General features: G+C 39.9%; 1 protein-coding gene across 17 annotated transcripts in view; it reads right to left on the bottom strand.

The window, feature by feature from the left end:
* The window catches only part of szt2 (SZT2 subunit of KICSTOR complex), a 57,327-nt gene that overhangs the window by 18,247 nt on the left and 26,474 nt on the right, over nucleotides 1-12,606 (bottom strand). For 8 of the 17 annotated variants that reach the window (XM_059035011.1, XM_059035017.1, XM_059035014.1 and 5 more), the window contains 15 exons: nucleotides 12,421-12,523; nucleotides 12,076-12,193; nucleotides 10,801-10,912; nucleotides 10,047-10,165; nucleotides 9,531-9,695; nucleotides 8,807-8,891; nucleotides 6,993-7,043; nucleotides 4,684-4,857; nucleotides 4,067-4,261; nucleotides 3,596-3,786; nucleotides 3,108-3,292; nucleotides 2,493-2,590; nucleotides 2,253-2,385; nucleotides 1,801-1,928; nucleotides 995-1,042 (listed from right to left, as the gene is read on the bottom strand). In XM_059035011.1, coding sequence (XP_058890994.1) covers nucleotides 995-1,042; nucleotides 1,801-1,928; nucleotides 2,253-2,385; nucleotides 2,493-2,590; nucleotides 3,108-3,292; nucleotides 3,596-3,786; nucleotides 4,067-4,261; nucleotides 4,684-4,857; nucleotides 6,993-7,043; nucleotides 8,807-8,891; nucleotides 9,531-9,695; nucleotides 10,047-10,165; nucleotides 10,801-10,912; nucleotides 12,076-12,193; nucleotides 12,421-12,523 — 1,905 coding nt within the window. Of the gene's footprint in view, nucleotides 1-994; nucleotides 1,043-1,800; nucleotides 1,929-2,252; nucleotides 2,386-2,492; nucleotides 2,591-3,107; nucleotides 3,293-3,595; nucleotides 3,787-4,066; nucleotides 4,262-4,683; nucleotides 4,906-6,992; nucleotides 7,044-8,806; nucleotides 8,892-9,530; nucleotides 9,696-10,046; nucleotides 10,166-10,800; nucleotides 10,913-12,075; nucleotides 12,194-12,420; nucleotides 12,524-12,606 lie in introns of all 17 variants that reach the window. The other 9 variants (XM_059035025.1, XM_059035016.1, XM_059035015.1 and 6 more) reach the window with 5 other exon arrangements.

Genomic DNA, 12,606 nt, shown 5'->3' on the forward strand with positions numbered 1-12,606 from the left:
GTCCTCCGAAATGTGTGCCGTCAGCAATCGGCTTTTTTTTCACTCTGCAGGCCCGCCATGCAGCCACCTCAGAGCTACAGCGTCAGGCCAGTCTACAGGGGTCGCTGGTGCGCGGTGAGTCGAGGACACTCCGGCCGACCTACGCCCCCCCCCCACCCGGCAGCGCTCAGCCAGTTGTGCGCCGCCCCCTGGGAACTCCCGTCCACGGTCGGCAGTGGAATAGCCTGGACTCGAACCGGCGACCTCCAGGCTATAGGGCGCATCCTGCACTCTACGCGGGGTGCCTTTACAGGATGCGCCACTCGGGAGCCCCCCCATTTTAAACTATTTAAATATTATAGATTTATCTAGCACAAAACTATATTCACTACAGAAGCTACTCATGGGGGATTTATTATTTATTTCTTAGCAGACGCCCTTATCCAGGGGCTTTACTGTGAGGGACATCATGTATTTGTATTAAGAGGAAACTGATTGATACATTTATAAAAAGGGAAATCCTTTTCTGCAACATCTCATTTACACAGCTGCTCTGCTGGGAATGCAGCAGCAGCAGCAGCATGTGTAATACTTCACATGTTAGGAAAAAATCAGTAAGTTACTTAATGCTCATCTGCATTCACTCCTCTTTTTTTCTATGGACTAGCAATCATACAAACTTGAAGAGAGAACTAATGGATGACAGCTTAGACCTGATCTTCCGACAGTTGTACTTCCAAAGCCATTATTGGGGGGGGGGGGGTTGAATTTTTTTTTACATTTTACACCCAGTAAGCTCTTTCTAAAAAAAATAATTTTCAAGAAAATCTTTCTGAAACGTTATCAAGGGGGCATGATTACACTGGATCTATATCCCTATGAGTCTGCTTGTTTTACACCAAGAGCTTCACAGATATAAAATTGTAAAAAAAAAGCAGCAGATTGGTTTGCACAAACCCCACTTTTAGAATCCCACCACCACTGCTCCTCTCAAACCAGCTACTGGCAGACTTACGTGTGAACCTATTAACCAGTGGGGTGCTTTCCTCATCAGAGCTGTCTTCTGTGGGCAAACAGAAGATGAGCTGACACAGCATGGCAAGCAGTGAGAGTGAAACAGAGAAGTCTCTACAAACACCAACGTCTACAGTACACACACATGACAACTATATCTACAGAGAGCTTTTGTCAAGCAGAGGGAAAGCTCATTTGTTAAAGACCATGTTGTCAGCTTTCAATCTGGGAGTCTGTCATGACATAGGAAGTGAATACTCAAGTTCAGGAACCACGATGAAAACAGAACAGAACAGAACTGAGCTGTTTCCAATTATTTCAATTGACAGGTTAAAAAGGATACAACTACAGCTCTCCCCTAAATTACTGTGCTATTGGACAGGCCAAATAAAGGGCAGGATAAGGAATGTTTGAATTGTTTCAGTATAGTGTTGTAAGAGAGCTCTGGAACAGAGACAGATTGTTTGGAAAGCGGTGAAATGCATACATGGCTCTTTAAAACACTTCGTGTCTTATTGACAAATCAGGTACATTGAGTATGCTTTATATAAAAATTTTCAGGTACTTACAATATCAATTTTTTTTTTTTTTTTTTTTTTTTTTTTTTTAATAACCCAATGGTAACTAAACGTACTTCCAATGAAACATCAATTTGTGTCTTGCTGCGAAGTGGGTAAATTCAGCCATGCACACAGTCATAAAGAGCACATCTACTAAAATAAATTTGCAAACATTTACATTAAAAAAGACTGTCATGAATTGCAGTCACAGTAACAAACTGTATGCTGTAACAACTAGAGGTCATACCTTGCTCAGTACTGAAATGCCATTGGTGAAAGTTCCGTCCAATGAGAATGAACTGTCTTGCAGTAGCAGGGGGTGTGCTGGAGTGCTTGCTGAGAGAGAGGGGGACGAAAGTCTCTCCTTGGGGGCAACTGAGACAAAGGATCTTTATATTAGTTAAAACACACACTTCATCACAGACTTTTGGCAAGGCATTAATCAGCATGAAATTTAAATCTTTAAGGCCACAAACACAAATTCTGATTATATTCTAGTCCAACTGCAAGTAGCTTGTTTTCCATGATTATGATGGAAATGGGGTTAGTTTTAAAATTGACCAGACATTATGGATCACGTTTGTGGTTTTTTTATTGCTCTGTTGCAGTTTCTTTTTGTTTAAAACTTTTATAAAATTAATAAAAACAGATACATGTACAGGGCTTAAACTGCCCAACTTTTAATGTACTTTGCCTTACCTGATTCTCTCAAACACCTTGACTGAGGTGTCATTGGCTAGTGAGCTGACCAGATTCACAATCTCTGTCAGTATTGAGGGCAAGAGAAACTGTGAGGCGATCTCAGCTGAGCACTGCTGGATAGACGGGCACCCTGACACAGGAACAAGGAGAGAAACGAAGTTAAAAGCAATCATTGAGAGACAGAGTGGCACTGAAGCCAACGTTTAAATGCTGATTTAATGCTGGGTGAATACTTACCAAGCTGCCCCATGAATGTCACCCACTGCTGGCAGGTTCCCTGGAAAAGCGTGTGCAGGGTACCTATCTCCCCCTCCTCTAGTTGGGTGATACGCTTCCTGTGGGACCAAAAAGAACCAGCTATTACATCCAAACCACCTGTGTATGTACAATACCTCTGTACAAAACTAATAGTCAAGCAAACTAAACAGAAAGGACAATAAAAATGTGAAAGCTAATAGCTGCTTATCACCAAAGATGCTTACAAAAATAATTTTTTAAAATTCTAAATGTACTAAAATGTCTACTTTTTAGGATTATTTTGCTTAACAGAAGCCTATACAGTACTTTATAAGAAAGCTCTAATCCTCATCTTCAACATTAATACTTATGGCTTATTTATCTACTATGGAATATTTGATTGTGAGGCCTCCAAAGGTTGGATTTTGTTGTTTAGAATTAGACATTAAAAGAATGTTGTGAGTGCATTGTGGGTAAATGTGTCAGGCTCTCAATTCACCCCTGTTCTTTACTTGCCCACGGTCAGCCTGCCCTGTGCGGAGTGGTATCTAGTGTGCCCTGCCCCTATTCCTGCCCTAGACCCTAGACCCTGTGAAGGAAGTGAGAAGTGAGGACCTCTGTGAGGCTGCTTGCCTCTGCGCCTGTTCCATTTCCGCAGCGGCTGCTCTCTCCTGGCTCCAGGGCTGCTTCACATTCTCGGTTTTGTGTCGTCGACGGGTTGTTCGGCTGTCTTCTGCCCGATCCAAGATAATGTCGTCTGTTGTCTTAGGAGACCCCAGCTCCGAGGGTTCTGGCTTACTCTGCAGGACATTTGCATTTTTATTATGGTTCTTTTACCCTTGAACCTCCAACAGCAGCAGCACAACCAGGAGCAATGCCACAAAGCATTATAGCACCAATTATTATAACCTTAAGAAGACTCTGCTGTCTAATGCAGGAAATTCAATTCAAGTTCCTGCTGAGGGTTCAAGTCGGCAATGCAAGGACTGACAGGCAGTGGCTGTGAGGGAACCTGTCATTGTCACAACTCAACTGCAGGTATCATTGATAGAAATGAGAGCAGCACGCCAATAGACCTTACCCCTGACTCCCTGTAAACTTACCAGAATGTCCCAGAAGCTCCTGCGTGCAGCCCTGCCAGTGGGGGTGGTGGATTCAGGGGTCCCTGAGCCTGCAGGGGCTGGTGTGGGTGCCGGGCTGAAAGCAATGGGAGATGGGATGGTCTTCTTTCTCCCACTGCTGACAGGTGGTCTGGCTTGGTCTTTACCTTCAGGCTGCAGCTGAGATTGGTGGCCTGCAAGATCAACAGCAATCAATACCAACTGGCTAATCTTCTAAAATTTCTAGTAATGCCAGTTTTGAAGCTACATGTACAAAATAGGTATCCATCTCAATCGACACAACACCTATTCCTAGCGTTTTACTTTTACCACTGCTTTTCTATAGCTACCTTGAATCCCATAGAAGGTTCTGACCAGCTCCTTGGGCTCTGCTATTTTACATCATCCTTTACAGGAGTGTTACATTAATCATGCTAATAATGTAAGTTTAACAAAATGACACTCTTCCCCTACCATTGGTGCTATCAATGTGGTCGGTGGCTGTGATTGGAAAATATGATTCCACGCAGAGGGGATTGGGCAGCACCCTGAACTCCATGATGACATCACAAAGGGCATGGCGCAGAGCACTCTGCAGCTTATCAGTAAGTTGCAGGGGGCTGACATTCCCCTGCTCCCAGACATCGAAACGAACCCGAGTCCAAGAGCCTGTGAAGAGAGAGTAAACCGGGTGAGACCACAGGTAAAGCATTTTGGTTTTTCAGGCCCATGCACAGTTAGCGGACACCTGTCTCCGTTTCAACAGGATCTATAATATTGTTCAGTTGTAACTCTGATATTGTTCACTGATATTACATCCTTAAAGCCAGATGGACTGATTTTTACTGCTTACGAGCCAGACCAGCATGTTATAATCACTTTACCAGCTGTATGTATCAGGGGGTGCAATATGTTTTACAAGTGTTTTAAAAAATTTTTTTTTGTTGTAATCTCTTCCTGTGCAAAGTAATTGATGCCGAACAATAGCCTTACAGTACTTACAGACAGCACTACATACATGTTTATAATTCCTCCCTGAGTAGCAAGAAATATAAACTGAAATCTACAACAACTGGCTCCACAGGCAGTACCTGTTTCCTGGCTCTCTGAGTCGATCTTGCTGACAGCAGTGAGTCTTTCAAACTCCTCCTCCTGCAGAATGATCCCGGAGGTGTCCCCCCTCAATGGCTTCATGAAGTCGTGCCTTGACACCTGCAGTGGGCAGCCCTGGCAGTCCACAAATGAGAGCGCGATGCTGGCAATCCCTGGAGGGGAGAGGGCGAGCCAGCAGCAGACATTATGAGAGTGGTAGTCTAAACAAATGGGATCTGCACATATCAGTAAAGAGCACTGTTACTGTAAATCCACTCCTGGTTATTCTGTTAAACCCAGGTTATATCTACTACGACTGTATAGACTTCCTATGCCACTATGAATTAAAAAAGTGAACTCATTCTTTAACAGTTAAAATTGAGTATTCCTGACTTAATCCACACCACTGTTACTTTCATTTTTTACTATTTTTAGGAGACCAAAAAAATACAAACACACAGCACATCTTAAATATATTACGACCGAATAGAACTTAAGAAAACCAAAAGACAAACAAGCAATAAGTTCTTAGATCTTAGTAAAGGACAAATACACCGCAATTGCCAAAAAACTGGATAAAATATTAATCTTCATGATGAATGGTGATGTATGGAAAATCAAGTTTAGTAGGACTGACTGGTCCTTGCCCTAAAGCTACCCTAGTTTCTTTATGCAGTCTGAATGTACTTGCTTTTTAATACTCGTACTACAAAATGCAAGGTTCGTAAAAAATGAATGATCTGCACTATTGAATACATCTTTTTTTGTATCCACTTAGCATGTAAAGCATTGGCAGTCACCTGCATCTTGCCTCAGGATGAACTTGATTCTGACCTAAGGGGCAGAACAGCAATTAGGTACTGTATACAGTACCCAAGTGGATGTAACCATTCTCTGTTTAGGGGGAGAACTAAAGTCGAGTCCATCAGTCAGTCAGTCTGACAGACACATTATGACATATAGGTTTTCCAAGGAACTTGATTTTAGAGGTCGATTATATTGATATTCACAGCGGTAGATAGAAATACCGCCACTGTTCAAAACCATTAAAACAGCAAACCTCCATTCGTAGCTCAGTCATACCAGGGGAACATTGCTTGGTCGGGTGCCAAATTATTTGAATATTTCTGTATGTGCTGCGGATTCCAGAAACCATCTCACACCCCCCCTAGGGCTCCCAGATTGGGAACCACTTCCCTACGACATAGACGACATAGGAAAGCATAGAATAGGGGTATGTGGAGTAGTGGTCGGAGGGTCGTGGGTTCAAACCCAGGTGGGGGACGCTGCTGCTGTACCCTTGAGCAAGGTACTTTACCTAGATTGCTCTAGTAAAAACCCAACTGAATAAATGGGTAATTGTATGTAAAAAATAATGTGATATCTGTATAATGTGAAATAATGCATAATGTGATATCTTGTAACAATTGTAAGTCACCCTGGATAAGGGTGTCTGCTAAGAAATAAATAAATAAATAAATAAATAAATAAATAATAATTATAATAATAATAATTATAATAATAATAATAATAATAATAATAATAATAATAAAGTATTTTTAACCTCAGACAAAAAGGCTGAGAGTGCAATGTTTTATGATGTGTATCTTTTATTAGATACGATTCTTGGCTCATAAGTTATTAAGGAACATTGAGTGTTATAGATGATGGATTTATAACATTATTAAAATAAGGGGCCTTTTTTATGTACCAATCTATACTCTTTGAATACATTGAAAATAACCTCAGAAATAAAACTTTACCCAAAGCACCCCTTCCTTTTCCAGACACTAACTAGCAGGTTAGAGAGTATTTGTCTATCTTCCAAACACTGTGTAACCAAACAGTTTGGAAGATCTAGAAGGATTGGAAGGTCTAGAAATATTGGGATTCCAACACTTTCCCTTGTAAAAAAAATGCTGCACAAAGGTTTAGTAGAGCCCTTGATAGAACAAAAAGGTAAATTCTATTTTAAGACTTCACTGTGAAAAGCTACATAATAGAAAGTCGTAGGTGAGGGGAAAGTGATTTAATAAAAGAGTTGCTTTTGTAAAAACGGTCAGTAGGCATGCTTTTGAAACATGCATGGTAAAACGAAAATGAATCTCCATGAGGAAAATAAAACTAGGCTTCCACCACAACTGAAACACCATAGCCTACAAAACTGAAACAAAACCAGCTAAAGAAATGGAAATAAAAGAATCAGCACCGAGCCAAGTAACTACCAGCACAGACAGAAGGAAGCTAAAATGGGGAGGGAAGTCAAATTGTGGGAAGTGACAAGTGCTTGAGAAATTACAGGTGATACCTTGGAACTGGGAGGGTGGGAAGAGATGTTGCACGAGGTCCGACATGGTACCTATGTCAACAGAAGAACATCCACAAGGTGTCTGAGCACCAGGAACACAACTGTTATCAACGCATGCAACTTACAAATAACCACTGTTATATCATTATGGGATACATACAGGGGTGAAAGGACAGGAAATGTATTGGAGAGAATCCACACCCTGAAAATAATCAATGTTTGGTTAAACAAACCTACCAAGCAAAGTCTTTCCTCCTAAGGAACCATCACAATTTAAAATGGGACCCCTGTTGCACAGTCACTTGGAATTGAAATACCCATGCCAGGGCTCTAACAGAGGAAAACTCACTACATATCTGTAGATCTGCTGTATTAATTTTCTACCAGTACTCTGACGATTAAACCAAATCCTTTGAACTCTGTGTTATTTCAGGAAAATAAATGAGAGCTTAACGAGAACAGACAAACTTTGTGCCAATGGAATGAACATGGGCGGCCTGGAATGATATTTTAGAATACATTTCATATGTTTGCAGAGATCATTTTTAATCATTTTTTTTGAAGACATTCAAAGTCTTATTATTTATTATTATTATTTCTTAATTTTTTTAGTCATTTTTTAGATTTAAATTAAACACAATATACCAATCCTGCTCCACAAAATCCTTGGGTTAGGAAACTTTTTTTTTTTTTTTTACTACATCTTCAAATCTCAAATAAATACTTATCAACAGCAGAACAGTATTGCAGTGGTATACTACATTGTACGCCTTGCATTACACTGTAAACCAGACTCACAACAGAGACGTATTTGTCAAAACAATGTACATAGGTGGGATTCATCAGTGAAACAGTCCATGCCAAAAGAATATAGCAGTGATGATCATTACCAGATAACCGCAAAACCAAATCATTGGATTGCATTAGTACAAAATGACTGGATGCTGAAAGTCACCATGCCAGAACACAGCAGCTGAACTTTACTGAGTGTCGCATTCAGAGCAGTGAAACTAACTGGTCCCAGAGAGCCACACTGACAACATACAAACACAGTGGGACTCAGTAATTGGTTGAGAAGTTCACGATTCTCTAGTCTAATGTCAGCAACACGTAACTGTAAGACTGATGCAGATATACAGGATGAACATCCTAACTGAATGGAGATACATCTTAAATTGGGCTATCCCTGGGGGAAAATAAATAAATAAATAAATAAATAAATAAATAAATAAATAAATAAATAAATATATATATAAATATATATATATATATATATATATATATATATATATATATATATATATATATATATATATATATATATATATATATATATATATATAAATTGCAGAAGGCTAAACCAATAAAAAAAATTAAAAAAACCTGCATCCACCAATACCCAATACAGTTCGTGGCTTGCTGTTAAAAGGGGATGTGTTCTTAATATGATCAAAACAAACATTCAAGATAACAAGGCACGTCACACAGCAGCTAGGGAGCTGCCCTTGGAGACATGGTCAAATACTGCTTAAAGAGCTTCACTTCCCCAGAGCAACATGATTACAGGACCTCTTTGGTAATATTATCAATGTGCTATCTCATAGAAATATACTGAATTAATTCATAATGCAAATCATATTGTACAACAGAAGTCAGGACTGTCTAATTAGAAAAGAGAAAGATTTAACTCAAGGCTACGCTTGGGCTTTGCTTGTCTAGGGACCGCAATTTGAATTCCATTAAGAACCCCCCACTCCCCTAGTTTCTTTTGAAGTGCTTGGGGCTGTGATGGCAGATGTCGAAAAAGCTGTTACCTTTCCCCCCTGTTCCCTGGCCTCCGGGCTTGTTATAGAGGTAGATATCAGAATCGGGCAAACCGCTGCTTTGAAGAAAATAGTGCTGGAAAAAACAAAAAACATACATTCAGGGGTCAACTTATTTTAACAATAATTATCATTATATATTTTTTTTAAAATCACTTAAATCACGGTCTAGTAACATACAGCACATATGCCCGGTCAAGCACACAGTACAAAACACATTAGGACCGACATACAGTATGTGAAACTACTTCTAGTAACACATGCCTAAATTATAATTAAACATTTAATCAAATTTGAACAGTTAAGGAAAGTAAACTTACTTGGGGGATCAATGCTAACATTTACTGGAAAAAAAAATAATATTGCATGGCGCCCAAATAAGATTGTTTTTTTAAAACTTTGTTTAAATATATTTACATCAATATAATTTGCTGAACCATCCAATGTCAAAACTAATTAATCTGCTAATGAATGGCAAATGTCACATTTCATTAAGATATAGCTACAAGCTACGAACCTGCAGTCACCTTATAGCTTGTTCCCACTAAACTTTGACTCTGTGACATGCTAGTTCTGGCGTAGGGTAAAGTTCTAATAAAAGTATTCCATTATGGAAGTGTTTCCTTGTGCTACTGACTTGAAGCCAGTCAGTATAATGCTTGTGGGCTGGGCCCCTCAACATGTCAGGACCCTTAGCCCTGTTCATCTCCAGTACCTTAAAATGGTGCTCCATGTTGCTGTCAGTGTACTTGGGGATATGCAGGAAGATCAGCAGGTTTTGCCGGAGGTAGTGAGCCACAGCCTGTAGCCAAGGCAGGGAGTATTGCGGGAGGGTGAACTCAATCACTTCAGTAGCTGGGGAGCCAGGGGGCTGGATGAACTGGGAGATAAAAACACCAAGAATTGTATTTTTATACATTGTGTTCTCACTTCTCCTATTCTGACAGCAGTAAGCATCAGTGACAATTCCAGTCTAAGTCCAACTAAGGCCAAAGCAGTTAATTGATGTGTCTTTACCATCAACAACCAAAGTTGCCTGGTTTAAAAAAAATACTTACCTGCCTATTACATCAAGCAATACAATTAACTTTTTTTGTTGTCTTGTTGCAGAAAAAAAACACATTGAAAAAGGAGAGATACAGTATTATCACAAAGTTCTATATATATAATTTTTTTTTTTTTTTTTAAAACAGCGGCTTGTATGAATGAAAACGGCAGCAGGACCCTTTACCTCCACGTCCGCAGGTGTCAGTTTGCAGTTCCTGACTAACATCACAGTGATAATGTCAAGCGTCGCCTCGTCCAAGCGCTTTCGAAGAACCTTCAACAGCTCGTCTGTGATCTCTGGCCCTGTGTGTGTGTGTGTGCGCGTGTGTGGATGAAAGAAAGAAAAATAAAAAAAGGGAGTTGAAGTGCAAGATATTACAGAATACTCACTGTTCGTGCAAGCAGCTAACTCAACAACAGACAAGATTCATAGGATGTATGTATTTTTGCATTGGGGAGATTTAATTCAAGAAAGTGCCACAATACTCTCTTACTGTTTTGGTGAGTTTTGCTGGAGTAAGATTGCCCCCTAGTATGCTTCCAGTGGTACTACACTATAAGCATTTAAATAAGTATGCACATTGCAGACTGTGCTTAAATTCAACCAACAATTGACCACTGTGCACCTAGATTACACATGTGGCAGAGAAATGCTGATACAGATTTACCTACTTTAGAGTTTCTCTTTTGACAAATCACCGCCTGTTTCTCAATGTGTTGACCCTTCCCTTTTACTTCAGGCCCCATTTCTAAATGCAATGAAATAAAGTTGCTAACCCTTCTCTTCTCACTCTCCCCCGGTCCCTCACTTATACGTTTCCCCCATCACAAGCCAGTGATAATTAACTTCTCTCTGCCTCACTCACTGCGCTCAGGCCCTTCCTGTTTGAATGCTCCCCCCATCCCCTTCCCCATCCCGTCATGGCTCTCTCACTCACCAGCCTGCCCCACTCCATGCACCATCAGCAGGATGTGTTTGTCCATCTGTCCGACGGGCCTGGACCCCTCCACACTCCTGGGGGAGATCATCTCCAGGGAGAATCGGGAGCCCTGAGTCACAACAGGTAAAAACAAATAGTAACGCTTTATATTGCGTGGCATAAATTAATATTAAATAGATATGCAATTGCAAATTAATATTTAAAAAATATCCAATAGCTGGTTTCTTGCTAAATGTTAACCAAATGTCGATTGAAAATGTAATTGCATATCACGTCCATTTATATTACGTTTTGTTACCCTTGAAAATATGTAAATTTCCCATTGTTTACATGTTTTTAATTGAAAATAGAGTTAATCTGACTTAAATGTTAATGGAAAGTAACAAGGAACAATTGAACGTAAATGTAGTATCAATTGCATATCTATTAAATATGAATTTAACATTAATTTAATACACAATTGCATAACTGTTTAATATAAATTTATGACATGCAATATATGGTGTTAACAAACAAAGGATATGTTTTGTGCCTCATTTAATTACTTCATTTTGTTTTTTAAATTGTCATTCAGATCATGGAGTGCCATTTACAGAGGAACTGAAAAGGCACATCTGCATATATCCAAGAAGCTAAATATTTGATTTGTTAAAGACAAACACATTAGGTACAGGCTCTGCCCATCAGTTACCTACTGAGCAATATAAAGCATGCAAGTAATGCACATATCAGCTACAAAGGATAAAAATAACATCATTCCACGACCCATGATGTCAGTGCAAGAAATATATTAAGCCTTCATTAGTCAAACCAAGCCAGAACTAAAATCCGCTAGATTCTGTGCAAACAAACATAATGGCAGCAAAATGATTCAGTTAGCTTAAGTTTTTATATCCAAGGTTTTTAAATTGCAGCTGCTGCAAGCCATGTGTAAATTACATTTACCTATATAATTATGCTTTTTAATACTGGTAAACACATGCATGTATATACAGATGGACGGACTACGTCTCCACTCAATCTCTGATGTTTGGTTGAGTCCCCCCACAGGGACAATAATTTCAAAACAGAGACAAAGATGAGCACAAAATTTCCACAGGGTTTCCACAGTGGGATAAGTGGGAAAACTAGACAGACATTGTACATTGCTTGTGAAAGGCAAGACTGATAATGCAATGCTAGGACTCCACACACATCCAAGAATATTAAAACCACTTTCACAAACTAAAGCTGAAGCAGAGTGCAGAGTGCAGGAAAGTGCGACTGTGTTACCGAGAGATCTTCCGAGTAGAGGGGCTCCTGGCTGCGTGTCAGAGCCAGCGAGCGAGACGAAGGTGGGGGGTTGCCATCCAACTCTGAAAACCTCCCACTGAGCGCCGTCTCCGACAGCCTGTTGGAAATAAACTAACAATATACTTCTGTGCAATTAAGGCTGAACATCAGAGTTTGGGACATGTATGTTAAGCTGCTTGTAAACATACAGTTAAGATAAAATGTTTTTCAATTCAGGAGCCTGATCTGATTTATTTATTTCCCCAGGAGAGTAGTGTTCTGCATATGAAGTGAAGATCTATGGAAAAACACCACCACAACCACTTGATCAGTATTAATCCTCACCTGAGGTAGAAAACAGATTTGGTAGTGCGCTCCTGGTACACAAACATATTCTTCCTGTTCACAACACAGAAGGCATTCAGCACTGAGCGAAGAGCCTGGATCGCTGTAGAAATACAGACATCCTTATTAGGGTTAATACACACACACACACACACACACACACACACACACACACACACACACACA

This window comes from Acipenser ruthenus, chromosome 12 (genome assembly GCF_902713425.1).
Source record: "Acipenser ruthenus chromosome 12, fAciRut3.2 maternal haplotype, whole genome shotgun sequence".
Taxonomy (NCBI): Eukaryota; Metazoa; Chordata; class Actinopteri; order Acipenseriformes; family Acipenseridae; genus Acipenser; species Acipenser ruthenus.